General features: G+C 61.0%; 1 protein-coding gene and 1 long non-coding RNA gene across 5 annotated transcripts in view; one reads left to right on the top strand and one right to left on the bottom strand.

Moving 5' to 3' along the window:
• The first annotated feature begins 9,866 nt into the window (after positions 1 to 9,866).
• On the top strand, positions 9,867 to 11,127 carry LOC141409245 (uncharacterized). The gene is made up of 2 exons (XR_012428718.1): positions 9,867 to 9,928; positions 10,236 to 11,127. It is a non-coding gene; the product is annotated as an uncharacterized lncRNA (long non-coding RNA).
• A 1,181-nt stretch (positions 11,128 to 12,308) lies between these two features.
• The window catches only part of ZFPM1 (zinc finger protein, FOG family member 1), a 76,402-nt gene continuing 61,006 nt past the window's right edge, over positions 12,309 to 27,704 (bottom strand). For all 4 annotated transcript variants that reach the window (XM_045382947.3, XM_065537350.1, XM_065537348.2 and 1 more), the window contains 6 exons: positions 20,528 to 20,630; positions 19,216 to 19,422; positions 15,224 to 15,457; positions 14,733 to 14,828; positions 14,508 to 14,654; positions 12,309 to 14,317 (listed from right to left, as the gene is read on the bottom strand). In XM_045382947.3, coding sequence (XP_045238882.2) covers positions 12,492 to 14,317; positions 14,508 to 14,654; positions 14,733 to 14,828; positions 15,224 to 15,457; positions 19,216 to 19,422; positions 20,528 to 20,630 — 2,613 coding nt within the window. In that variant the 3' untranslated portion in view covers positions 12,309 to 12,491. The remainder of the gene's footprint in view (positions 14,318 to 14,507; positions 14,655 to 14,732; positions 14,829 to 15,223; positions 15,458 to 19,215; positions 19,423 to 20,527; positions 20,631 to 27,704) is intronic.

The following is a 27,704-nucleotide window of genomic DNA, read 5'->3' as shown; positions in this document are numbered from 1 at the left end:
ATCACAGCCCCAGTGAGATGCCCCTCACATGCATTCAGAGGCTGAAGTCAGACAGTGCCCCAGCGTGTGTTGGTGGGATGTGGAGACCTGGCACGCGCTGCTGGTGGGAACAGCAAACACTGTGGCTGGTGTGGAAAGCAGGGTGACAGCACCTCAAAAGCTAAACCTCAGGCCTGGGTGCGGTGGCTCATGCCTGTAATCCCAGCACTTTGGGAGGCTGAGGTGGGAAGATTGCTTAAGTAGGGAGGTGGAGACCAGACTGGGTAACATAGTGAGATGCCGTCTCTACAAAAAGTAAAAAAAATTAGCTGGGAATGGTGGTGCGCATTCGTGGTCATTGGCACTCGTGGTCATTGGCACCCAGGAGGCTGAGGTGGGAGGACCCCTTGAGCTCAGGAGGTTGAGGCTGCAGTGCGCCGTGTTGGCACCACTGTACTCCCTCTTCCTTTGATTGGAGAGAGATGATTTCCTCATGCTGGTTGGAGACCGGAGCATCCCATGTTCATGCTTTCTGAACTTTTATCTGACTTTACTTGTATTATTATTATTGCAAGGGTATAAACAAAAATAGATGCAAGATGGTCGGGCACAGGACCCCTCCCCCCCAGCTTATGAGGTGCCACTGGGATCTTTTTGCAGCCCTGGGAGGCCCTCTCTGTCCTGTGTCCCACCCTACTCCAAGTCCCTGCTGTCCTGAGTCGGGTGCAGCGGCCTCCAGGAGCCTCCTGTGGCCGCAACAAATCCACAAAGTTTGTGGCTTGCAACAAACACACCGATTCCCTCACGCACTGAGGGTGGCACTGACGTGGGTCTCGCTGACGCGGGTCTCACTGGCTGAGGTCAAGGCGTGAGCAGGGCTGGCCCCAGCTGGGAGCTCCCGAGGAGAACCAGCTCCTTGTTCTGGAAGCCTCCCTGTTCCTTGGCTCACGGCCCCTCCCCCATCTTCAAAGCCCATTGAGTCCTCCCATCCCACCTCTCTGCTGTTCTCTCCTGACCCCTCTTCCGCTGATAAGAACCTTATGGTTCCACTGTGCCCGCCGGGATGATCCAGGGTGATCTCCATATCTCAGGTCAGCTGATGAGCAACCCCAACTTCCTCTGCAGCCTTAACTCCCTTCTGCTGCGTGAGGCTGCAGCCTTCACAGGTGCACCCTGGGATGAAAACACAGGCATCTTTGGGGCCGTTCTTCTGCCGGCCACCCCTCCCCCGGCATCGTTGTCTATGTCTGCTGCCCGGATTTGAATCCGGTGCATGTGTGCACCTGAGTGGGCCTGCATCTCCTCGCAGCATCCATGCTAAGATTCTTTGTGCTAACTCACAGAGCCAGACATGGTAGCGCAGGCCCATAATCCCAGCTGCTCAGGAGGCTGAGGCTGGAGAATCGCTTGAACCTGGGAGGCAGAGGTTGTGGTGAGCCAAGATTGAGCCACTGCACTCCAGCCTGGGCGACAGAACAAGACTGTGTCTCAAAAAACAAAACAAAGAGGCCGGGCGCGGTGGCTCAAGCCTGTAATCCCAGCACTTTGGGAGGCCGAGACGGGCGGATCACGAGGTCAGGAGATCGAGACCATCCTGGCTAACAAGGTGAAACCCCGTCTCTACTAAAAAATACAAAAAACTAGCTGGGCGAGGTGGCGGGCACCTGTAGTCCCAGCTACTCGGGAGGCTGAGGCAGGAGAATGGCGTGAACCGGGAGGTGAAGTTTGCAGTGAGCTGAGATCCGGCCACTGCACTCCAGCCTGGGCGACAGAGCCAGACTCCGTCTCAAAAAAAAAAAAAAAAAAAAAAAAAAACAACAAAAAAAACAAAACAAAGAAACCCCCCAAAAACTAAGCAGTTAGACTGTGTGTTATCACGTGCTGATGTTTATTCTTTACTGAACTTGGGATTAACTGGCTTCTTTGTTAACAAGGACTAAACCAAGCCACACACCCTCATGGCAGCCTCTTCCAAGTCTGAGGTGTGGTGAGGGAGGGGGAGTGCAGCCCTGAAGCGGGAGCCACCGAAGCACAAAGCGTGATGTGAGCAGGAGCCCAGCTCCCTCCAGCCACTGCAGACATTGCATCAAAAATTGCCTCAGTGTTGGCCAGGCGCGGTGGCTCATGTCTGTAATCCAAGCACTTTGGAAGGCTGAGGTGGGAGGACTGATTGAGCACAGGAGTTCGCAGACCAGCCTGGGCACTATAGTGATATCCTGTCTCTTATTTAATTAATTTATTTATTTTTCAGACCGAGTCTGGCTCTGTCGCCTGGGCTGGAGTGCAGTGGTGAGATCTCGGCTCACTGCAAGCTCCACCTCCCGGGTTCACACTATTCTCCTGCCTCAGCCTCTGGGACTTTACGAGTAGCTGGGACTACAGGCGCCGCCACCACGCCTGGCTAATTTTTTGTATTTTTAGTAGAGACGGGGTTTCACCATGTTAGCCAGGATGGTCTCGATCTCCTGATCTCGTGATCCACCTGCCTCAGCCTCCCAAAGTGCTGGGATTACAGGCGTGAGCCACTGCTCCCGGCTCCTGTCTCTTATTAATAAAATTTTCATAATAAAGAAATTGCCTTGGTGTGTTCTGTGGTGGTGTCTGTGATTGTGGGAACCAGTTTCCTTTTCTTCGGCTATTTTCAAATTTCACTGGTCCTTTAAAAAAACACACAGTAGAACTTTAAAACAATAACAACTAAAGTCGTACACAGACACCCAACAAACACCACAGCTCCTGATGGTGTGAAAAGTGGCTTTTGACTCACAGGGACTCAGGGCTGTACTGAGCAGTTTGCAAATCTCAGCTCCAATGATCATGGGGTATGAACGGACTCGCCAAGGCTACCTGCATGAAGCCACAAGTGCAGCCCACAATGATGAATCTTTGGTAGGGTTTTTGTTTTTGTTTTGTTTTGTTTTTGAGACGGAGTCTGGCTCTGTCGCTCAGACTCAAGTGCAGTGGCACGATCTCAGCTCACTGCAAGCTCCGCCTCCTGGGTTCACGCCATTCTCCTGCCTCAGCCTCCTGAGTAGTGGGACTACAAGCACCTGCCACCACGCCTGGCTAATTTTTTGTGTTTTTAGTAGAGATGGGGTTTCACCGTGTTAGCCAGTATGGTCTCGATCTCCTGACTTCATGATCCGCCCGCCTCGGCCTCCCAAAGTGCTGGGATTACAGGTGTGAGCCACGGCGCCCAGCCTGTTTTTTGTTTTTTTTTTCAGACAGAGTCTCGCTCTGTTGTCCAGGCTAGAGCACAGTGGTGCGATCTTGGCTCACTGTAACCTCCGCCTCCCAGATTCAAGTGGCTCTCCTACCTCAGCCTCCCGAGCAGCTGGTACTACAGGCGCCTGCCACCACGCCTGGCTGATTTTTTTATTTTTAGTAGAGATGGGGTTTCACCATATTGGCCAGGCTGGTCTCGATCTCCTGACCTTGTGATCTGCCTGCCCCAGCCTCCGAAAGTGCTGGGATTACAGGTGTGAGCCACCGTGCCCAGCCTAGCCCATCTTCGAAGAATGAGAAAAGTTAGCTGTCATGCTGGATGGAGTGTCCCATCAACTTCTCATTCAAGAATTATGGCACAATAAAGGCTTTTCAGATAAAACAGGAGTATAGTTTTGCATAGTCAGACTTTCATTAATGGAACATCGACAGAATGCTGTTAAGGAAGAAAGAACGCAATGCCAGGAAGTTGTGCTGGGATGGCTTGTGACCCAGCACCACCATCCATGGCCAGGCGGCATTTGAGGGGGCTGCACCTGCCTGCCAGGTGCGCTGGAGCTGCCTATCCACCTGCTGCTGGCACCTGGTGCCTCCCATTCCCGCCCCGCCCATCCAGTGGGTGTGAGCCTCATCTCCTCATTTATAATTTGCCCTCCCCTGACGACATCTTCCCACCAGGCTCCTCCTTGTCTCTGGCCTTCCTGTGGGATGTGCAGACACCGGATCCCAAGCCAGGACTCGAAACTTCAAGCCCAGGCTCTGGAGACTTCCTTGCCACCTCCATGTTTGATTCTGGAAGGAAGGAGGGGCCAGCTCTCTGGCCCTTCCCACCAGATGGCAGGAGGGAGACTTGCTGGCTCTGTGCCCCTTCGGAGCCCCCAGTTGGCAGGGTCTAACGAGGCGTGCAGCCAGCTGGTTAATGGGGAGAACCTGGGGGGAGGTGACAGCAGCCAGAGTGACAGTTGCCCAACAACCCATGTGCCCAGGCCAGGCAGGCTGGTGGGAGAGACCCGTTGCAGGGGGCATGAGAGCACAGCCCATAGGGAGGGCCCCCAGCCTCTTGAGAGGCCCATGCCTACTTTCCACAGCCAGAGACCCTGTTAGGGCCAAGGGCGGGCCACCCACACGCAGCCTCCGAGCTGTCCTGAGGTCGGCAACTAGCAGGACTTTTCCGGTCACAACCTTGGCCACCAAAACGTGATCTGGTCCAGCAAGGATAAAGTAAGGAAAGCAGCAGGAACCAGCAGATGGCGAGGAAGGTGATCCCTAGCTGCCTCGTTCTCTGGCGTAACACAGTCCCACCAGCGCCATGACAGTTTCCAAATACCACGGCAACGGCCTGGAAGTTACCACCGTTTTACATGGCAATGACGGGGAAGTTATTGTCCCTTGCCTAGAAAGTTCTAAGTAACAGCCAGGTGCGGTGCTCGTGCCTGTAATGCCAGCACTGTGGGAGGCCAAGGCAGGTGGATCACCTGAGGTCAGCAGTTCGAGACCAGCCTGACCAACATGGTGAAACCCTGTCTCTACTTAAAATACAAAAATTAGCCGGGCGTGGTGGCAGGCTCCTGGAATCCCAGCTACTTGGGAGGCTGAGGCAGGAGAATCGCTTGAACCCGGGAGGCGGAGCTTGCAGTGAGCCGAGATCGCGCCACTGCACCTCAGCCTGGGTGACAGAGGAAGACTCTGTCTCAAAAAAAAAAAAAAAAAAAGAAAGAGAAGAAAGTCCTAAGTAACCTGCTCCTCAATTTGCATTAACCCATCCTTTAATTTGCATGTAATTGAAAGTAGTTTAAGTGGTTATAACTACAGTGGCCAAGAGCACGGTGGACTCTGGGCGCACTGCCAGGGAGTTAGCCTCGCTCTGCAAAGAGTAAAATTGTTTAGTAACAGACTGCTGCCGTCTGACACCCCAGCCTGCCCTTGAATTCTTTCCCGGCTAAGCCTCAATCGCGTGGCCCACCTGTCCTGCATCAAGAAGAGAATCAAGGCCACGTGCTGCCGGCTCACAGCAATAACAGGGCATGTGGGGCTTGGGTCTCTGGCTCGGGCACCACACCTGCCTGGCTCTGCCTCAGGCTGGTGGCAGATGCCCATGAGAGCATATGAGACTTTCTCTGAGCCATCAGCGGCCTCCTGGGGGGAGCTGGGCTCTGCAGGAGGAGCCCAGAATTTCAGACTGGAGTTAGGGTGTGTGCCATGCCTGCTCCAGCTTCTCCCGGCTGCTTGGGGCTTGTGGTTCAACATGGAGGACCAGGATACCAAGGCCCTCTTCACACTTCCCTGACCCTTTGCGCCTCCTGCCTGCACGTACCACATTCTCCTAGGCATTCCTTCAGCCTCAGCCTGTGCCCTGCGTTTGAGGGTGGGGCTACTGCCCTCGATACCCTGTTCACCAGGAGCATCAGAGAAGGGGAGGGCCAAGCATGCACTCTGTGCAGGGCAGGACATGGCCCCTGGGCAGAGATCTGGGTCTGGCTCTCTCCCTGCCCTGTCCCTGCCTCAGCTGACGAAGGCCTGGTGAGCAGGGCTGTGTCTGCTCCTGCTGGTGAGCTAGTGGGGTCGGCGCCCACGGTCTGGGCACCTGCTGTGTGTGCAGTTCTCACACCTGCCAGAGAGCAATCTGCTGGGAGCTGGTTAAAGGCAGATTCCCAGGCCCTGGCTGGCAGGGAGGGAAGCAGCCAGACAGAACTACACTTTGGTCAGCGCTGCGGAGGCCGGGGGCTCTGAGGGGACCCTGGGGCCAGATGGGGAGGCCATGCCGGCGTGAAGGCCGCCGTGTGCAAGGCAGGGCTTGGGCTGTGTGTGTTTCCCTTGCATCTTGATGGTTACTCCTGTGACCCTGGGCAAGTCGCCGTACCTGTGAGCCCCCTGCTCCCTGCCCAAGGACAGCATCAGAGGATGTGCCTCCAGGCTCGTGTTGGAAGCAGCCTGGAGCAGCCCTGTGAGGTTGGGATTCTGTCGGGTTCGCCACTCTCCCCAGGTCCGGGCCGTCTGGCGGCCAAGCTCCTCCCGGATGGCCGGTCACCTCCCCTGCCCCTTCCCTCACTGTGGAAATGGATGCTGTGAGACCTCCTGCTCTGCACCTCCCTCCTCCATGCGTCCTGCCCTAACCCTAACCCCAGCCTGGAGCTCCCGACCCTCCCCGCCCCTGCCTGGCTCACCTTTGAGACACTCCCAGCCCGAGGTCCCGAGAAGAGTTTTGTCCACAGCCACACGGTTTGCTGTTCTCTTCACCTCTCCCAGGTGCCTCCAAGGAGGAGGGGGTTGGGTGTTGAGGGGGTGGGGCCGCCTCCTCCCACCCCTCCTCCCACCCTTCCTCCCTCCCCCTCTGCAACGCCCCTGCAGATGCCTCCTGGCGTCCTGAAGCTCCGCCTGAGACTCCAAAGCTGGGCTCTCCCAGGGGCAGGCTGGGGGAGGAGCAGGTGCGGATGGGTTTTCAGAGCAGACCCATCCTATGGTTGTCGGCTCATGCAGCCCCCCAGCCACAGATGATGTCCTGCTCTGCATGTTGGTGTCCCGGTGTGGGAGACAGGGCCAGCAGCTGGGGCCCTGTCCATTCCCACCCTTCCTCAGGCAGGCCGGGGTGGGCTTCTGCTGGGCCTGAGCTTTCTGTAAGCCAGGGCGTGGCTGGGAGCCAGAACCCAGCAGTATGGTTGGTGGTCAAGAACCCTTGGGTGCTGAAAGCCGGCAGTGGGACATGCCTCGGCCCAGCTGTGGCCGCCAGGTGCCTGGGCAGGAGGCGTGTTCCGATGGAACCTTGGTGCCCTCGTGCATAGTCAGGGCAGCCAGCCCATGGTGTGGCTGAGGGGCCAGTCGCTGTGCCTGGCAGACAAAGGGGCCTCAGGAGGGCGAGGCTGCCCTGCATTTTCTCGTGGACGTTGAGTCCCAAGTGGTGTGAGGGACTCCCGGCAGGCTGGGCTGACCCTGCCTAGGGGTTGCCAGCCTGCACGCGGCTTTTTATTTTTTATTTTTTATTGAGACGGAGTCTCGCTCTGTCGCCCAGGCTGGAGTGCAGTGGCCGGATCTCAGCTCACTGCAAGCTCCGCCTCCCGGGTTTACGCCATTCTCCTGCCTTAGCTCCCAAGTAGCTGGGACTACAGGCGCCTGCCACCTCGCCCGGCTAGTTTTTTGTATTTTTTAGTAGAGACAGGGTTTCACCGTGTTAGCCAGGATGGTCTCGATCTCCTGACCTCAGGATCCGCCCATCTCGGCCTCCCAAAGTGCTGGGATTACAGGCTTGAGCCACCGCGCCCGGCCCTGCACGCGGCTTTGAGCTGTACGCAGCTCAGGTAGACGGGGGCAGGAGCCCTCCCGGAAGGAGGAGGGTGGAGGTGGGAGGCCAATCCTGTGCAGGGCAGGGGAGAGGCACAGCCTGGCTGGGTGGCCCCAAGGGGGAACTTTTAAGCCAGTCTTGAGGGAAGAAGGAGTTTCACAGGTAAAGGTGCGGGGAGGGGGAGTGGGGGAGGGGGAAGGGGAGTGGGGGGAGGAGGGGGGAGGAAGCAGCTTGGAATGCAGGGGTCTGAGCAGCTCAGTCACACAAGGGACTCAGTGGACAGTGTGACTGGAGAGTGGGCTGTGATGGTGGCTGTGTGCCATGTGCCACGAGTGGACCGTGTGGCTGGGACAGTGGGAGTGACTGCTGGGCGTGGGGAGACCAGTGGACCGTGTGGCTGTGACAGTGGGAGTGACTGCTGGGCGTGGGGAGACCAGTGGACCGTGTGGCTGGGACAGTGGGAGTGACTGCTGGGCGTGGGGAAGGGTTGGCTGTTTTGTCTGTGGTCCACACACACCCTGTGACTTCAATGGATGCAGGCCCCTCCTTGGTGCCGGCCACTTGTGGGTGCCTGGGAGGCAGAGGTCCAGCAGGCGCAGCCCCAGCTTTCACAGGAGATAGGCCAGTAGGCAACGGGCAAGAGGACAGAGATGCAGAGTGACCGTTCCCACACGGAGTGAACCGGGGACAGAAATGCAGAGAGACCGTTCCTACACAGAGTGAGCCGGGGACAGAGATGCAGAGTGACCGTTCCCACACGGAGTGAGCCGGGGACAGAGATGCAGAGTGACCGTTCCTATGCGGGAAGTGAGCCGTGGACAGGTCTGGGGGCCAGATAAGCTGACAGCCGGATGACAAGGGCAGCCTCCGAGGAGGAAAGAGGGCATCAGGAGGCACTGCCTGGAGCAGCCAGCTGCAGCAGGGGGTCCAGAGGGTGGTGGACTTGGCGGGGTCGGGGGCTGCCGTCAGGAGAGGCCACCGTCGGGAGGCTCCTCTCCTCTGTGCGGAGGCAGAGAAGGGGGGACTTCTGATCTTTGAAGGTGGGGCCAGTAACGAAGGGGTTTCACATGTGAAGCACAGGCACCCGGGGGTGGGGCCGGGCCTCAGAGCAGGGGAGAGGGGAGAGGTGGCAGCTGTGTGGGGAGTGGACCCTCGAGATTTGGAAGCGGCTGTTCAGAGACCCAAGGGTGAAGTCCCAGGCCTGGGAGTCGGCGATGGTGGATGGGTTTGGGAAGCGGTGGGTTTTGGACAAATCAAGCATTGCTTTGACAATGAAGGGTGAGTGCTCTCCCCCTTCAGGGGCGGGGGCCAGTGAGGACGCCTGTGCAGGTGAGGGGAGGAGACAGTGAGCCAGGGGGATACTTGCACAGGTAACGGGAGACAGGTGGGACAAGGGGATGCCTGCACAGGTGTGGGGAGACAGGTGGACTGGCGGGGGGTGGGAGGGAAGCCTGCGCAGGTGTGGGCAGAAGTCACAGGTGTGTGGGAGGTGCAGTCACTCACGGTACATCAAGGGCCTGGAGGGACACCGGGGCTGTAGGTCTGCAGGTCTAGGGCTCAGAGGACGGGTGGCTGCACTAGAGAATTAGTGGAGAGAAGACCATGAGCCCACCCCAGGAGTGTGGAGGGAGAACTTCAAGGGGAGACCGGGGCAGACTCAGAGCCTTGAACCTGGCTCAGCAGAGAACCAGCTGTGGGGGCGAGGGGGCATCTGCGAGCAGGGCTGGCAGCTTCCTGGGGAGAGTCAGAGAAGGCCTGGGCCACCACCGCGTCAGTGGCTGCAGGGGAGGCATAGGGTGGAGGTCCAGGCGGGGGTCTGGTCGGGGGGGACTGGGGTGATGGCTTGAGGGAGTAGGGGTGACTGATGGCGTCTGCCAGGTGTGGGGGCCCCAGGGTCTGTGCAGAAGACGCGAGCCAGAGGCGAGTCCTGGGTGCAGTGGGGACGGGCTCTGGCCGCACGCAAATTACCTGGGATGGGCGAGGGCAGCAGTACCCAGCCCTGCATGCTAGGGGCAGTGGGGGGTCATGCAAGCCAGGAAAGGTGCAGGGCCCTTCATGAGGCTCAGTGTGCTGCCCTAAAGCTTCGCGTCCGGGCCATGGTGGGGCTCTCTGGGGTGACTTCAGGTCTGGGTCCCGGTCACATGGTCCTTGTTGCCTGAGGTGAGCTCCCAGAAAGGGCTGCAGGGCCCAGGAACTCCCACTCCTGTGGTGCAGGGTGGGTTTGTGCAGCGCTGCTGGGCTCTGTCTTCCAGCCTCTCCTCTGTGTCTTCCATTACGGGGCCTCACTTGGTCAGGTTTGGGGTGGGGCTCAAGGTGGGTGAGGACGCTGGAGTTTTTTTTGCCCCTTTGAGCACCTGTCGCTCACCAGAGACTGTATCCTTAAAAGTTTCTAGGCACCTTTAAGAAGTTTACTTTTAAATGAACACACAGTTTACAACCCCCACCAAGGTTTCTATTTCTTTTTTTTTTTTTTTTTTTTTTTGAGACGGAGTCTCACGCTGTTGCCCAGGCTGGAGTGCAGTGGCGCGATCTCGGCTCACTGCAAGCTCCGCCTCCCGGGTTCCCGCCATTCTCCTGCCTCAGCCTCCTGAGTAGCTGGGACTACAGGCGCCCGCCACCGCGCCCGGCTAATTTTTTGTATTTTTAGTAGAGACGGGGTTTCACTGTGGTCTCGATCTCCTGACCTTGTGATCCGCCCGCCTCGGCCTCCCAAAGTGCTGGGATTACAGGCTTGAGCCACCGCGCCCGGCCCAAGGTTTCTATTTCTTAGAACATCTTGTACCCTCTGCCTGCACCTGGGGAGGACCTGGGGGCAGAGCCTCCTGAACCCTCCATGCAAATTCATGTAGAACAATGCAAATGACGAGCAGGCTGAGGGGTCCGTGCCTCCCGTCCCCATGATCACCTGGCCTTCAACAAAAGGGGTGTCTGTGAGGAAGAGGCTGCTTGCCTTCCCTGGAGCTCAGGCCCCTGGGAGGGGGTGGGAGCCCTGTCTGTCCAGTGGCCTTGGCCACAGGCCCCATCTGGCCAGACACCCTAGTGGGCAGGTGGACAAAGACACCAGACACCACTGAAAGCGTTGCAGACCCAGGCCCAGGAGCTGCGGGCGGGAGAGTGAGCCCTGGACCGGCTGGGAAGTGCCTTGGGCTTCTGAGGCGAGACCACTGCCTCGTTCGCTTGCACTCACCAGGGCTGCTGGGCAAAGCCGAAAAAAATGCAGCTAGTTCAAGTAGAGCTGGAAATGGGCTGGGAATGGTGGCTCGCGCCTGTAGCCCTAATGCTTTGGGAGGCTGAGGCTGGAGGAGCACTGGAGGTCAGGAGTTTGAGACCATCTTGGGCAAGACCTTGTCTCTATAAAAATTTGTTAAGTTAGCCAGGTGTGGCGGGTCAAGCCTGTAGTCCCAGCTAGTCGGGAGGCTGAGGCAGGAAGATGGTTTCGGCCCAGGAGTTTGAGGCTGCAGGTGACTTACGATCGTGCCACTGAACTCCAGCCTTGGGGAACAGAGCAAGACCTCAGCTCTAAAAAAAAATAGGGTTGGCCAGCCTGGGCAACATAGCAAGACACCATTTCTACAAAAAATACGAAAATTAGCTGGGCATGGTGGTGTACACCTGGAGCCCCAGCTACTCAAGAGGCTGAGGTGGGAGAATCACTTGAGCCCACAAGGTCAGGCTGCAGTGAGCTGTGAGTGTGCCACTGCACTCCAGCCTGGGCAAGAGAGTGAGACCCCGTTTCCAAAAATAAAAAAATAGCCGGGCACGGTGGCTCACGCCTGTAATCCCAGCACTTTGGGAGGCCGAGGCGGGCGGATCACAAGGTCAGGAGATCGAGACCACGGTGAAACCCCGTCTCTACTAAAAATACAAAAAATTAGCCGGGCGCGGTTGTGGGCGCCTGTAGTCCCAGCTACTCGGGAGGCTGAGGCAGGAGAATGGCGTGAACCTGGGAGGCGGAGCTTGCAGTGAGCCGAGATCGTGCCACTGCACTCCAGCCTGGGCGACAGAGCGAGACTCCGGCTCAAAAAAAAAAAAAAAAAAAAAAAAAGTGACGTCGGGAGTGGAGAAATGTTTTTGTTCTCCAGTGAGAAAGCACGATGGAGGCTGCCCACAGCCGCCCAGCTGCAAACGGCAAGGTGACGCCGTGGCTCACTGTGGTCAGCCACGTATTCCCTCAGTGTTGCCGGCCCATACAGCCCAGCACGGCAGGGAAGACAGGGTGGGGTGCCCTGGTCCTTGCACCGACTCCGCCATCACACAGCTGTCCCCAGCCCTGGTTCTGAGGGAGAGGTGCACCCACCAGTGAGCATCAGGACCCCCTGGAGGCCAGGGAATGCTTTGCCCTTCGTTTTCCTCTCCTGTCCACCTACTCGCCCATTCTTCCCCCCCCTTTGGCGACCACAGGGCTTCATCCTCCCCAGGGCGCCCCCACCCCTGCCATCCCTGGTGGTCTGTGACTGGATGGGGGACATCGGACCCCCAGGACCATGGAGGGTTGGGGGATGGTCAGCCAGGACAGTGCCTTTCCCTTCTGTGTCTGGTGGCCAAGTAGACCGCGGAGAGGGTCAGCAGTGCGGAGGCTGCCCTCCCTAGGGGTTTATGGACAGGGGTGGGGTGGAGTGGGCCCAGAGCGGCTGGCCCTGCAGTGGTTCAGTGTGTGCTGTGGTCTCCAACCTGAGGGTCGGTCTAGCTCTTAGCACCACCTGCGGTGTGACTCCTGCAGGGGCCCAGCCACTCTGGGCCGCAGGGGCCTGTGTACAAACCGGGGGTGGAGGTGACGCTGGCTGCGTGTGCCTGCCGGCTCAGAGAACTAGGCTGGTCCACCACCATGCTCATCAAACTGTACTTCTTTATTAAGTGCCAAGGGTCCAGGCGGGCGCTGTCCCTTGCGAGCCCCTCCGCCCAGGCCTGTGCATGGCGGGGTTCCCAGGAGCCAGAGTCCGTACGGCCTGGGGGCGGCCCCCCCCCGCCTCGCCGGGGGGCGTGCAAAGCGTCTGCGGCTGTAGTGTGGCGCTCACTTCACGTGCTCGGCGGCGTGCGAGGAGCAGTAATACTTCTTGTGGGCGATGAAGGTGGACAGGCTGCTGAACTTGATGTTGCAAAGGCGGCAGTACCGGTGGTTGCCGTTGGGTAGGGGCGCCGGCGTGCCCTTGCTGGGGGTCTGGACGCCCTTGTCCGAGTAGGAGGGGGGCGCCGGCGGGGGTGGCACGGCCTCGGGCGCGGCGGCCGGGGACGGGGGCGGGCCCGGCGGCGGCTCCTGGAGCTCCGGGCCGAGGCCGTCCCGGGGGCCGCGGGGCTCGGGCTGCGGGGAGGCGGCGGGCGCAGGTGCGGGCGACGGACCGCGGTCGGCCGGCGTCCGGGCCTCGACCCCCGGGCCGGCCAGGGGTGCGCCGAGCAGCAGGCCGTGCGCCAGGCGGAAATGCTCCAGCAGGTCCCCGCGCACCGGGCCGTTCGGGGGGCAGTAGGGGCAGGCGGCGGCGGGGAGGCCGAGCGCGCCGGGCGGTGGCGCAGCGGGGCACGAGTACTTCTTGTGCGCCAGGTAGGCCTCGAGGCTGTGGAAGCTCACGCGGCAGGCCGTGCACTCGTGGTAGTCGGCCAGCGCTGGTGCCGAGGCTCCGGCGGGCGGGCGCCGCGGCTTCTTGCTTAAGTCGATGGGACCGTCGGCCGCCGGGCCTGGCGAGCGCGCAGGGGCGGTGCCAGGGCCGCTTCCGCTTCCGCTTCCGGGCCGCGGCGACTCGGGAGCGGGGGCGTGGCCGGGCGGCGGGGGGGGCGGGGCGCCGGCCGCGTGCAGCTCGTAAAGCTTGCGGCGTCTGCGCGTGCGCACGGGCGCGACTGGGGCGGGGGCCGGGGGCACGGCCGGCCCGGGGGTTCCCGGGGGCGCGGCCGGGCGGCGCGGCGGCGGGTCGTGGCGCGAGGCGCAGTAGTAACGCTTGTGCACGCTGTAGGTCTCGTGGCGGCTGAAGCGGATGTTGCAGGCCTCGCACAGCGTGCGGCTGGGGTCGTCCTCCGCGTCGTCCACGGAGCTACCCGGGCTCTGGCTGCCCTCGCTGCCCCGGCCGCCCGCGCCGTCCTCGGGCGTGGCCGCACCCCCGGCCCCGTCCTCGCTCGCTCCGGGGCCCGGGGACGAGCGCGGCGCGTCGGGCTCGGCGGGCGGGCCAGGGGGCGCGCGGGCCGGGCCGGGGGGCGCCTTGGGTCTGCGCGCGGCGGGCGCGTCCTCGGGCGCGCGGCGGCCCGAGCAGTAGAGGCGCTTGTGCACGTAGTAGTTGTTGACGTTGCTAAAGGTGATCTCGCACTCGAAGCACGTAGCGCCCTTGGGGGCACCCGCGAAGAGCCCGGTCTGCGCGCCGCCGGCTCCCGCGCCCGCGCCTTGCTGCAGCCTGCTGTGCACCAGCTCGGACATCTTGGCCAGGATCTCCGAGGCTGGGGGCGCCGCATCGGGCCCGAACACGTACTGCGGCAGGAACAGGGCCCCGGCCAGGCTCAGCTCGCCTGGCACCGGGCTGGAGACCGGCGTGGGGCTGGACAGCTCGGCCTTCACCCTGGCCGGGGCGGGGCTGCGAGGCGACGGCGTCCGCGACGGGGCCTGGGGCCCAGGCTCTCCGGTGCCCGGGGCGCGGGCGGCCTCCGGCTCCTCCACCGCCTCCAGCTTGATGCTCCTGGGGGCCGCCGGGGGCCCGCTGCTGCCTCCATTCTGGGGGGCTGCTCTGGCCTCTCCGTTGGTGGCCTCTGCCAGGGCCTTTCTGTCCAGTCCTGGCGATGGGGTGGGCGCCAGACCCAGGTCCGCAGAGGCCAGGGGGCCGTGCAGGGTCGTGTGCTGCTGCTGGAAGCTACCCAGACTGTCTGCAGAGAGACCGCAGGGGTGGCACCTCAGGCCTGGGGCAGGACTTGGCCGGTCAGAGCTGAAGGGCGAGCTCAGGGAGGGGAGGGGTGGGCGGAAATGGTTTACACCTGTCTTGGGCTACAAGCCCGCTCCCTTCCCTCTGCTCAGGGGGCCCAAGGGGCAGGGGGTGGCCCCCACAGGGCTGCTCACCTGGGGGCAGCTTGGTTGCTGGGTGTCCGGCCCCTGGCGAGTAGATCTCACCCTTGGAGCCTGGCTGGCAGACCATGTGGTTGGTGACCAGGTGGCTGTAGAGGATGTCCCTTGTGGTGGAGATGAAGCCACAGCTGTGGCAGACACCTGTGGGCCATGGCGAGTTGGTCAGGGCCCAGGGCGGAGGGCGGGCCCCACACATCCCCCGGCTCCTGTGGCGCCTACCGCTCAGCGTGTCCGTGTGCACCTTGAGGTGCCGCTCGCAGTTGGCCTTGGTGGTGAAGGCCGACAGGCAGATCAGGCACACGAAGGGCCGCTCTCCTGGAACACAGGGCGCATAAGAGCGGTGCCCGGGCCAGCTTGACCTTGGGACTCCAGGGACGAGGAAGGCAACTGGGCCAGGGCCATGAACTGTGCCGGAGGGGGGGACCCAGTGCTGAAGGCTCTTTACACCCCTCCCCCTCCTTGGCCCTTTGTCTCTCGGGACTGCAGTGGGCCCAGCCCTCAGCTGACTACCCAGATAGCCCACAGGCTGGCCTGCCTGCTCTGGGCCCCTGCGGGGGTCTTGGGTGTGCCGGAGACCACACAGGTGAATCGTGGCACTGTGGGTGCTTGCATGTGGGTTTTCCGGGGCGGCCTGCAGGACTGGGTGGGGAAGCAGCCGGCATCCTGAGGACCCGCGTCTGGGGTGGGGGCTCACCGCTGTGGGGGCTCACCGCTGTGGCTGCGCATATGGATCTCCAGGGAGCTGGCGCTGGGGCAGCTCTTGCGGCACTGGGGGAAGGGGCAGACACGTTCGTTGGGGTAGGTCTCCTTGGGCTTCTCGTCCGCAGCAGCTGCGGCCGGGGAGCCGGCGCCCTGGCGGCTGGCACAGTAGTAGAGCAGGTGTGCTTGCAGGTTACGCTCGCTGCGGTACCAGATGCCACAGTCCTTGCAGGGGAAGACGTCTTCTGTGGGGTGGGAAGCAGGCGGGGGCAGGCTGAGGGCCAGCCGGGCAGCCAGGGCAAGGCTGTGGGCGGAGGGAGGGCCTGGCCCCGACAGACCCCACCGTCCTCCCCACCCCAGGAGCTGAGGCTTTGACCCCTCCCTGTAACCGTAAGCCTCCTGGATGGTCCTGTGACAGCCCCACTCCCTTCCGTAGATCCCAGAAGCCCTGGGACCTGTGGGGCGTGGGGTCTGAGTGAACCCCCATGGGTCCCCTTCCAGTGGTAAGCCCCATAAGGAGACGCTTTGGCCTCATGGGGGCAGAAGGAAGAAGTGGACACCGCTGGGCGAGGCTAGCATCTATGACATACTGGGGTGACCGTGTGGACCCGGGAGGCCGTGGAAGAGGAAACGTGTCTACAGATGTGCGTGCAGGTGCGTGGGAGTGCCAGGCTGCGAAGAAGACCCATGTGCACAGTCTGAGCACTCAGGCACACGATGGCTGCTGACTGGAGTTCTGGGGATGTGGGGCGTGAGACTAGGAGTGCAGAAGTTAGGAAGCCCCCATGCGCCCACACACCTGGGTGGCTCCATGTCAGCGACTGCCTGGCTGCTCAGATTTGCCACATTCACCACACTGACCCCAAATGGGCTGCTTGTAACTGTTGAGAGTTTTGGGGGCTTGCACTCTGCTTAGGGTGGTTTTGCTAGCGGGGGAGGACTTCTCTGGCATGTTCTCAGTTTGTCTTTATAGCAGTTTAAGGAATGTTCTCTGACCCAGAGCCCTGCCCCGCCATCTGCCCGTGGCCCCTTGGCTGAAGACACGGAGGGGGAGGGCCTGTTCAGCTTGGCCTTGGCCTCCGTGTGGAACCCAGGGGCCCTGGGATTCCTTATCTGGCTTTCAAGCCCGTTCCACTTAGAGCCCGATGTGATATCTGGTTTCTGCCTCTGCAGGTTAGTGCTGGTTTCTCACCCGGCTTCTCCCACGTTTATCCTGAGTCCGCAGTTAGCACGCAGGGGTGGCCCCTGCCCCCGCGCCCTACCCCCTGCGGCCTGCTTGCCACCGCTCGCCTCTCGGGAGGAATTTCAGTGCCTGCCTGGGTGAGGTGGCTCTTCCTCCTGCACCTAGTTGTTCTGGCGACTTTTCTGGCTCACGTCTCCCTCCTGTGCTCTTGATTAATGTTTCTCAGGTTCCTTTTACTTGGGGGCTGCAGGCGGCTCTGTCCTGTCTCAGCTGAGGCCTTGAGCTGGGTCCCAGATCTGGGAGGCCACCGGGGGGGTTTGTTTCTGCATCTCCCAGGTTATTGTGGGGGCTGTTGCTGCAGGGATGTGGGGAGAGGGGCTGTAGCCGTGCAGTTTAGAAAGGCTGCCTGCCTGCTGATGACCACAGGCCAAGTCCGGTGGCCTGTGGAGGGGCCTCCAGGCAGGTGCCTCTGCATCCCGCTTCACAGGTGAGACGGGCCCAGAGTGCTGGAGGCTCAAGAATTAAACTGGATCTGACTCTGGAATTGGTTCCTACGGCTCTCCCAGAGCAGCAGCCAAGCAGCGGCTGTGCCCTGGACCTGCAGAAGCGCTAGGGCAGGAGTTAGGAATGTCAACAAGACGTCTTGCCCTCGGTGGTGACCTTCCAAAGCAGCGTTCCCAGGACACTGCTGCCTGGGGATAAGGCATGTCAGACCCATGAGGGGGAAACCGAGGCAGAGGCTGAGCCTGGGGCACCCGCAGCTGCCCCTCAGAGATCGGGAGCTGATCTCCGCAGGCTGTGTGGGCAAGGACCCGGCTGGAGGATGGGACCCTCCCCAGCCTACTGTCCCCGCTGTCTCACTGTCTCTATCAGCGGGGCACTCCCCTGGAGTTGGGTCTCCCGGACACCCTGAGACACTACAGGGGTATCTGCTCCCCATCCTGGTGGAGTAGCACTCTGGCCTCCCATTCCCTCCGTGCCTTCTCCTTCCAGGGAAGAGACGAAGGCAGATGGGGACCCCCTTTGCTCCCGGCTCCTTTCAGTCACCTGTGGCCCATGTTCTCTTTTGCCCTCCTGGCTCCCTCGGGCAGTGGCTTGCCCTGCCCAGACCCAGCCCCCAACCTGGGCTTGGGTGTTGACCTGGCCGCTCTGCCCCTTCTCTCCAGTGTCACCAGCCGTTGCCACCAGCACATAACGTGGGCCGTTATGTCCTGGGTACCAGGCACACAAGCCCAGCCCCCTCTGGCCAGGTGGCCCCTGCTCAGGCCTCCTCTCTGACCCTCACTGGAGCAGCCTCGGTCAGCGTCATGGCGACCTCTGCACTGTCAGGACCAGCAGTCATTTCTCTGCTGTTGGTCTCGCCACAGCCTGGATGTGGCAGACCACCTGCCGCCCTCCAGGGCCCCCTCTAACCTATCTCAACTCACTCTCTGTCCCTTGGGAGATGTCCCCTGTCCCCTGACTCCAGGGTCCACAGGCCCCAGGGCTCCCTGAAGTCTGTCGTTGTCCCTCGACAGACTCTGTGACATCTCTTGTGCATCTGGCAGGTGTCTTGAGGTCAGGACATTCAAAGAGTGGGGATCTGCTCCCCAGACTCCCATATGGGCCGACATCCCTCCAGTGGTCACACCAAAGCCGCACACTTGGCCCTGCAGGTCCCTTTGGCCCTAACCACTGGTTGTCTCCACCTACTTCAAGCTGTCTTCACATCTGACTTGCTCACAAGGGTCGCTTTTCTTCCAGTTTTGTAACTCTTTAGTCACCAAAGCTAAACCCGAGTCTTACGTCCCCCTCCAAATGCTCTCTGGCGCAGTCCCTGTTCCCCTGGGAAGTCCCAGCTGCTGGCCGGAGCCAGACTTGCCGTGTGTCCCCTGCATGCCTTCTGCCTATCCATGGTGGCCACACGCTGTCCTTGGCCACACAGGTGCATGGGGTGCACCATCACTCTTGGCTAAGTTTTAAAAGTTTTAGCTGATACAGGGTCTTGCTGTTTTGCCCAGTCTGGTCTTGAACTCCTGGGCTCAAATGGTCCTCCTGCCTCGGCCTCCCACAGTGCTGGGATCACAGGTGTGGCTCCTGCACCTGGCTGGGGGTGAGTGACTCCTGATTCCCACAGCCACCCTCAGAGGTTCCGAGAGAGTCGCTGCAGGAGTGATGTCTGTCCACTTCAGGCGTCCCCAGGGGCAGCTCTGTCCCCAGGGACATGTGGCCACGTGTAGAGAGATTTTGGTGGCATGTGCCTGAAGTCCCAGCTACTCGGGAGGCTGAGGCAGGAGGATGGCTTGAGACTAGGACTTCATGACCATCCTGGGTAACAAAGTGAGACCTTGTCTGGAAAAACAACAGAAAACCAACAGGTGTCTTGGTTGTCACAACTTGGAGGTGGAGGTGGTGGCAGCACCTAGTGGGCCCGGGCCAGGGCTGCTGCTCACCACCCATGGTGCCCAGGAGACCTCCACTGTGGAATGACCTGGCCCCAAACACCAGGAGGGCCGAGGTGAGGGTCCCGCAGTCAGGGCTGCCCCCAGGGAAAGCACAGGCTTCTGGTGTGGTATGCAGGGCAGAGCTGGGTCTGTGCCTAAGCCCGCTTGCCTACTGGCAGGGGCTTTCCCTGTGGTGGCCCCGGGTTCTGGGGACCCTCCTGTCCCTGTGTGTTCTGAACTTGGGACCACCCACATCACCTCCTTCCCCACCTTCCCTCTCACTCTGTCGGCAGCCTGGGGCCCTTGAGCTTCCCACCCTCAGCTCCCACCCTCTCCTGCCCTGCCTGCCCCATCTTGGTTGAGCAGCCGCCCCGGGCCTGGGGAGCCCAGCACTCACTGTTGATCACTGCGGTGGCAAGGATGGAGGCCATCCCGGCCTGCTGGGGCAGGAGCTGGAGGTCGTGTGCGGGGGCTGGGCACATGGGCTCTGCTGGCTCCTTCTTCACAGGGTGGCCAGGGGTGCTGCGGGGCTCGGCTGTGAGGAGCACGCTCAAGAGTCCCCCTGCGGGCACTGGCTTGGTGACCCTACACCAGAGCGCGTCATCTGGAGGGAGACAGGTGTCCAAACCTAGGACCTTGTGCCCCACTTCCCTGTCCCATCTTAAACGACACGTGGAGGATGGGGTCAGGAGAGCCCACCCCATGTTCACAGCTGTGGCTGACTGGCTGCCAGGGCTATCCTGCCTCGGGGGCGAGGCTGGGTGGTCCCCTGTGGGTGCTCACAGTCTGCCTGCCTCCAGTTCTCCCTGCCCTGCGCTCATCCTAGTGGGAGGGCCCTAGGGAAGTCTCCCAGGAAAGGGATGTCATGGAGGGTGGGTGGTGGAGTAACTAGGGGAGACCATTCAGGGAAGGCAGCCAGAGGTGGGGCCCTAGAGTGGACCCTGCTCTCTGGGAAACCGTCCAAGGGCGTTCTTCCTGCTGTGGCCCGAAGGGGGCAGCCTTAGCCCACAAAGCCCAGGCTGCGCGGGCCGGCTTGTTCACCTGGGGTGCCCGGGCTGTGCATTCTCTGCGGTGCTGGCCTCAGGCCTGAGCCGGCCCCGCCTACACACACCACAGCCCGTCCCCACCCTGTGCTGGGGCCAGGGACTCCACTGGCCAGTGGACCTGCCTAAGCCCAGAGGGCCTCTCGCTTCATCCCCGGGCGTCCAGAGGTGCAGGCCGCCCAGACGTGCTACCCTCAGTAGCAGCAGCATGGCAAGGCCCCTTGTCCTTCCTGGATGGCCACCTTGACTGTTCTGGAGCCAGCCTGACGACGTGGAGCCCTGGTCCAGTGGCACCTGCCAGCCAGCCTGGCTTTGGGGTCCCTGCTGCTGCCCTTGGTGGGTTCCCAGAGGCGCAGCCAAGGTAGGGAGGAGATACGGGGCTCATGGTGTCCCCCAGAGGGGCAGAAGCCATCCCCATTCCCCCTGCCACAGACACCTGTCGTGGCTCAGCCTGCCAGGCGAGACCTTCATACAGGGACTCGTGGTCTGGGCTGACTGGTCCCAGGGGAGTGTCTGCTTCATGCTGCAGTGGCTGGTTCCAGCAGTTCCCCGTCCCCCATCCCCGGCCCTAGCAGTCTGGTTTCCCTTTAAGAGCCCAGCCCAGGGACAGCCAAGTGACCCCCACCTTCCGGAAGGCTTGGGACGGAGGCGCCGCGTCATACTGACCCTTCCTGTGGATCTCTGTGTTGGCCTCGGCCTCGGTCAGGGCCTGGGGCAGTGTCCTCAGCCAGCAGGCTTCGTCCACCAGCAGCAGGGTCAGGGCTGGGCTCTGGGGGGGCAGGAACACGTGGGGAGGGGTCCGTCAGCAGCCTGCCTGGGGGTGCCCGCGGGTATGTGGGGCATCCGTGACATGGATCTGCCTCCCGGCTTGGCTGCTAGGCCAAGCTGTGGACAGTCACTGGCCCAACAGCCTGCAGAGCTGTGGCATGGGCCATCTGTGCCATAGCTGGCCGGCATGGCTACACCATGCTGGGGCTGGGAGGCTTGGCAGGGAGTGGTACCTTCCAGGGTTGGGCACGGGGTTCTTGTGGAGACTGAGGCCCAGAGAGGTCAAGCAACATGCCCCAGGTCACACAGCCAATAAGCAGCAGAGCCTGAAGTCACACTCGTGTCTGCATATCTGTGTATCAGTGTTCTCCCCCCTGCTCGCCCACCCTGGCCCCAGGTGTGCTGAGTGTGGAACCACTGTTCCCACACGGGCTGGACCTGGTAGAAGCTCCTTCCACACAGGCCCTAGATACCTCCAGAATGACCTCTGTGACTGGAGCCGAGATTAGCCCAGAAGATACAGCACCTCCCTAGCAACCCTCAGGCCTCAGTGTCCCCCTGACAGCATGGCTCCCCTCCCTGCCACAGGGTGTGGCAGGGCCACCTGCGTTCCTGCTCCCTTCCGGGGCCAGCACACAGTGGACACCAGGGAGCACCTACTGGACTCAGTGGGTCTGTCCCCAACCTGAGGCTGGTCAGCCCCCTTCCTGTGGGCCTGAGACACCAGCACTGTGTTGGATCAGCCCTGGCCCACCTGGCCTCACCGGCACCCTGGAAAGCAGGTAGCGCCCTCCTCTCCATCTCATGGGTGAGGAAACAGGCCTGGAAAGGGGAAGGACAGAGCTCATGCCAGTGCCTCGGGCCGTGCCGTGCTGTCGGCGGTGGCTTAGGCTAAGTCTAGAAGGAAAACACTCTGGGCTCAGCCCTCGGGGTGGCTGCCAGCGGAGCCCGTGGAGGCCACCTCATTTCCTGTGTCCCTTGCGCCCTGGGCCCCAGCCGAATGGCAGAGGAAATGTGAGGGGCCCCATCCCAGTGCAGTCTGGGGCTGGGACAGGACGAGGTGGGGCGGGCAGTCCGTGGCCTCGCTCTGTGGTGCCCAACACTGGTCAGCCATCAAGGGGAGAGAGTGGTGGTGGAGGAAGGGGTGACCGCCGTTGCCCCTCAGGCCTTGGTCCCTCCTGCAAGGCTGACTCAGCCTCAGCGCCCTGACCCTCGGTCCTGTGCTGCTGACTGCACTGGTGGTCCCCAGGCTCAGCCACCTGGGTGCCCAATCCGGAGGCACAGCACACGCACGTGCTCCAGCACTTCCTGTAAACACACTCACTTTTTCTATACAAATAAATGCCTTTTAATCAGAAACTTCCTACATCATGACCTTTGACTGAAAAGCCAGTGTCACCTACAAATGCTGCTGTTGGCACTGGACAGGTTTGTGCAGCCCTGTGGTGAGGACAGCAGTTGGCCCAACCCTGCCATGGTAGAAGGGGCCGGGCTGGTGACAGTGCAGGGGTGTCCCCCGTGGGTCTGGGGTACCTCCCCACCAGGTGCCAGCCCATGAGCTTTCCTGGCCTTTGCCAGCCACGCGTGGGACCCTGTGGGCCGCAGAGCTGGGCAGCGGGGTCCCAGCCAGGCTCGGCCTCCCTGCTGCGACCATGGGCAGGGCACGGCCAGACCCGTATGCAGGGACCCCTCTGGGCCACCCCTGCCTCTCGGCCCATCTGCAGAGCACTCAGGAATCTAGCAAGATACAGCCTTTGGGTTGGGATGCTGAGTGACTACTCAGGCAAGGTTGGGGCAGGCTGGCCAGCAGAGCAGGTGACTTCCACACGGCTCAGCCACAGAACAGGTGAGCAGAGCTAAGCTGGCCCTGGCCGGGGTGGGTGCAACCCTGCAGTCCCAGTGTGAAGCCATCCCAGTTCCTGCTTCTCTGCAGATGGGGCTCTGCCCTCTCCCACATGGCTGTTAGGGGGACGGAGGGGAGACCGAGCCCCTGCTCACTCTGGACCCACCCCAAGCCCACCACTAGCCTTTGGGGCAGCCTCAGGGGGGTCAGTCCCATCTCCCTTGACTCAGTTTCCTCCCAGTATGTTGGGAGGCTGTGATCTGTGTGAAGCCTTTTGCCTGCCTAGCAAGTTGCCAGCCTAGCAGGTTGCCAGCCTAGCATGTTACCAGCCTAGCAGGTTGCCAGCACAGGATGTGTATTAGCTCCAGCCCTGGCTATTGCTTTGGGTTGGCCTGGCAGGACAAAGTGGGCAGGGGGTGCCTCCAGGCCCCAGGGGATGCCGTCCATGGGGCACATCTGGGGCAGCACATGCTGGGTGTCCACTGGGGTGAACAGCTCCCCTGAAGAAGATGCTTTGTGCAGGCTGGCATCGGGTGGGTGCCCCCTTTTTAAAGGACACCCCAGTGATTCCCAGGGCCACAGGGCAGGGCTCCGGAGCTGCATGCCAGCTGTGGGGCTCGGCCAGCTTGGACGGGGGCTTCTGCTGGGGCAGGCTGGGGGCAAACCCCAGGGGCAATGGACAGGCACGTTCCTGGCACAAAGGTGGGTGACCAGCGGCTACTGTGTCCCGGCTGCGTCCAGGTCAGGCAGTCAGTGCTTGGAGAGGCTGCTGGGGCCTGGCCCTCCCCACTCTGGCCTTCCCGAGCCTCTAATGAATATTAATGAGTAGTGGAGGGTGAAAAAAATTAATCTGCTTGATCCTCCGATGGGTGCTGCGGTAACGATATGAAATCTAATTATTCGTCCCAATATTTCTAAACCCTCAAACTGAGACTGACAGCCTCCCGGTCGGTTTAATGCTTATCACTCCCAGGAGCAGCGTGTTCACAGCATGATAAAAACACGCGCCGCAACTTTGCTGACGCTGCACAACCCCCCGATTTTTCTGTGGCAGTCCTGAGTGGAGGGAAGGCGCCATGTTCCCACCTGGCCCCGCCGAGTGTACCCCACGTTTGTGGGGCACGATGGGGCACCTGCCCTGGGGGTGCAGGGGGGGAGGGGCATGGGGAAGGAGGGCAAGGCTTACGTCTGGCACTCGCCCCCGACCCGGGAGGGAACAGGTGGGAGAACTAGGGGTGCGAGACAAGAAGCTCGGGCCGCCCTGCCACAGTCCCCCCTGCAAACACTCTCAGAGGGTCCTGCCACTCCCACTTCTGTGACCACAGGCTGGGAAGGGGTGAGGGCCTCCCTGCCAGTCTGCCCTGTCTTCGGGGGCCACCCCCAACACCTCCCAGGGGAGAGGGGAGCACAGCCTCACCCGAGGCCACCAGGGTCCCCGGCCTGGAGGTGGCGTGGACACAGCCAGCCCTGAGCCAGTGTCTTGCCCGGTGCCGAGTGGCAGGATCCCTGAAGCCAGCCTGGGGCCACCTGCCCACCCTGGGAGCCACTGCTGGGGCCGGGGCCAGGAGACGCTGGGGCAGGAAGCCAATTTCAGCTCCTGCTTCCCTTTCGGAGGGGCTGGCTGGGCACAGGTCTGTCTGTTGATTTTTTTCTCTCTCTTCTTTTTTCACCACCTCTGATCAGGCCTGCAACAGAAGCCTTTCTCTGGTGCTGCAGGCCCTTCCTGACCCTGCTCTGCCTGTGGGCAGTGGGGAGTGAGTGGGGAAGGGGCCAATTTTTTTTTTTTGAGACGAAATCTTGCTCTTGTCCCCAGGCTGGAGTGCAATGGCGTGATCTTGGCTCACTGCAACCTCCACCTCCCGGGTTCAAGCGATTCTCCTGCCTCAGCCTCCCAAATAGCTGAGATTACAGGCACCCACCACCACACCCAGCTAATTTTTGTAGTTTAAGTAGACACAGGGTTTCATCATGTTGGCCAGGCTGGTCTCGAACTCCTGACCTCAGGTGATCCGCCCGCCTTGGCCTCCCAAAGTGCTGGGATTACAGGTGTGCGCCACCGTGCCTGGCCTTGGGAGGGGGCCTATTTTTAACTTCCCAACCCGACCCTTCTTTTTTTTTTTTTTTTTTTTTTTTTTTTTTTTTTTTTTGAGACGGAGTCTCGCTCTGTCGCCCAGGCTGGAGTGCAGTGGCGCGATCTCGGCTCACTGCAAGCTGTGCCTCCCGGGTTCACGCCATTCTCCTGCCTCAGCCTCCCGAGTAGCTGGGACTACAGGCGCCCACAACTGCGCCCGGCTAATTTTTTGTATTTTTAGTAGAGACGGGGTTTCACCGTGGTCTCGATCTCCTGACCTTGTGATCCGCCCGCCTCGGCCTCCCAAAGTGCTGGGATTACAGGCGTGAGCCACCGCGCCCGGCCCCAACCCGACCCTTCTGCCAAGACTCTCGGAGATGGCAATGGCTCCCAGGGTGCCCCAGGCTCGGCACCCATCCTGGTCAGGCAGGTGTATCCAGGGTCCGCGGAGGACCCTAGAGTCCACCCTGCTTGCCGCCCCTTGGGGTTGCCTTGTCCCCCCTCCGGGCCCTGGCCGGCCCCACCAGCGGCGGCCACTTTAAATTCCCCGGGTGGACCTGAGAATACTCCTTGTTTCCTCCAACAAAGAGGTCAGTGTCTCGATTCTGCGGTGGCACCGATAGCTATCGGAAACCCTATCTGCGCCGCATCCGCTGTGACAACTTTATCTGAGGCCGTTCCCAAACCTCGCTGTGCAGCTTGCAGGGCTGCTGAGGTGGCCCGGCCCAGGGAGCCAAACAGCTGGTCCTGCAGAAGCCCCTGCAGGTGTCCTGCTCGGCCATCCCCAGGTCACTGCGGGGTAGCAGGCCAGCAGCGGGTTCACGGGAGAGTGGGGGCTGAGGCTGAGGCTGCTGAGCCCATCCTGAGAAGTCCTCCACCTCCCCGTCACCTCACCAGAGACACCAGCTGGTCCCTCAGTGCCTCTGTCTCCCTCGACCACGCAAGAAGTACATTTCCCAGGTGAGGGCCTGAGGCCTGCAAGACTAAAGCCAGGTCTGTGAGACCCCTGCCACCTCGCTGCTGCCACTTCATCCACTCAGTCACTCAGTCACTCACTCACTCCCTTATCCGACAGGCAGGGCTTGTGCATCAGCTGTTGCCAGGTGTGGGGGACACAGTGAACAGAACTGCATCTCCCGTGGCCGCTGGAGTGTGGAGCTGGCCAGAAACAGCAGGTAGGTGACTGGAGGGGGCGGTGACAGAGACACAGGACAGGCTGAGACAGGAAGTGGGGGTGGCTGTGCCAGGATGTTGGCTGAGGCCTGGAGGGTGAGGAAGGGAGGGTGTGGATATGAGGGGGCCAAGGAACAGCATGGGGAGGGAACAGAGAGGAGGGAACAGCACCGGGGAAGGTACAGCACAGGGTTGGGGAACAACACGGGGTTGGGGAACAACACGGGGTGGGGGAACAGCACGGGGTGGGGGAACAGCACGGGGGAGGGAACAGCAGAGAGGGGAACAGCATGGGGGGAATAGCACCTGGGGGAAAAAGGGGAACAGCATGGTAGGGGGAACAGCATGGGGGAGGGGGAACAGCATAGGGGAGGGAACAGCACAGGGTGGGGGAACAGCACGGGGGAGGGGAACATCACAGGGGCAGGGAACAGCATGGGGGAGGAAACACGGTGTTTGTGCTCAGGAGACCTTAGCAGGCGGTCCCTGACCCATGATGGCCTGAGGCTTTCTCACCTGAGGATGGGGCTGGGACCCCTGGAGACACCACAGGGTCTGAGCAGTCCTCTGAAACCATGCAGGGAGCCCCAGAGCCTGGCGTCAAGGGTCATCGTCATGGCAGAACCTGATCTCATAGCAGGGGAAGGCCGGGCTTGGGGAGCTGAGTCAGGCTACTCTCCCTTTAGTTTTCACAGCACGGGGGAGGGAACAGCATGGTGGTGGGGGAACAGCGCGGAGTAGGGGGTAACAGCGGTGGGGGGAACAATGAGGTTGGCCTCAGGCCATATATCCGTCTATCCATCCAGCCATCCATATGTCTACCCACCCACCCACCCATCCACCCCCCCACCCACCCATCCACCCACCCATCCATCTATCCATCCATCCATCTATCCATCCATCCATCCATCCATTCATCCACCTGTCCATCATCCACCCACCCACCTAATCATCCATCCATCCACCCATCCACCCACCCTCCCATCCATCCACCCACCCTCCCTCCCTCCCATCCATCCATCCACTCACCCACCTAATCATCCATACATCCACCCCCCACCCACCCTCCCTCCCATCCATCGATCCATCCATCGATCCATCCACCTATCCATCAGTCACCCACCTAATCATCCACCCCCCCACCCACCCTCCCATCCATCCACCCATCCATCCATCCACCTACCCATCATCCACCCACCCACCCACCCTCCCATCCATCCATCCATCCATCCATCCATCCATCCACCCATCCATCCATCCATCCATCCTTTCAGCCACCTACTCATTCATTCATCCATTCATCTATGTACCCACCCACTCATCCATCCACCCATACATCTCTCCATCCATCCATGTGGTTATCCATCCACCATCCATCTACCCACCCACCCATCCATCTATCCACCCATTCACCCACTCATTTATCCATCCATCTATCCATCTACCCATCCATTCATCCATCTACCCATCCATTCATCTATCCATTCGTCTATCCACCCCTCCTTCACCCACTCATCCATCCATCCATCCACCCACCCACTCATCCATCTATCCATCCATCCAGCTGTCAATCCATCTACCTACGCATCTGTCCATCTACCCATCTACCCACCCATATACCCACCCATCCATCTACCCATGCATCCACCCATCCACCCATCATCCATCCATCCACCCTCTCAGCCACCCACACATTCATTCATCCATCCATCTAACCACCCACCCACTCATCCATCCACCCATACATCTATCCATTCATCCACCTGGTTATCTTCCCATCTGTCCACTTATCCATCATCCATCTACCCACCCATCCACTTGTCTACCCACCATCCATCCTTCCTTCCTTCCATCCATCCATCCATTCATCCATCCATCCATCCATCCTCTCAGCCACTCACCCATTCATTAATCCATCCATCTATCCACCCACCCACTCATCCATCCACCCATACATCTATCCAGCCATCCACCTGGTTATCCTCCCA

The sequence above is a fragment of the Macaca fascicularis genome, chromosome 20 (genome assembly GCF_037993035.2).
Source record: "Macaca fascicularis isolate 582-1 chromosome 20, T2T-MFA8v1.1".
NCBI lineage: Eukaryota > Metazoa > Chordata > Mammalia > Primates > Cercopithecidae > Macaca > Macaca fascicularis.
This window is presented reverse-complemented; position numbering and strand designations above follow the sequence as displayed.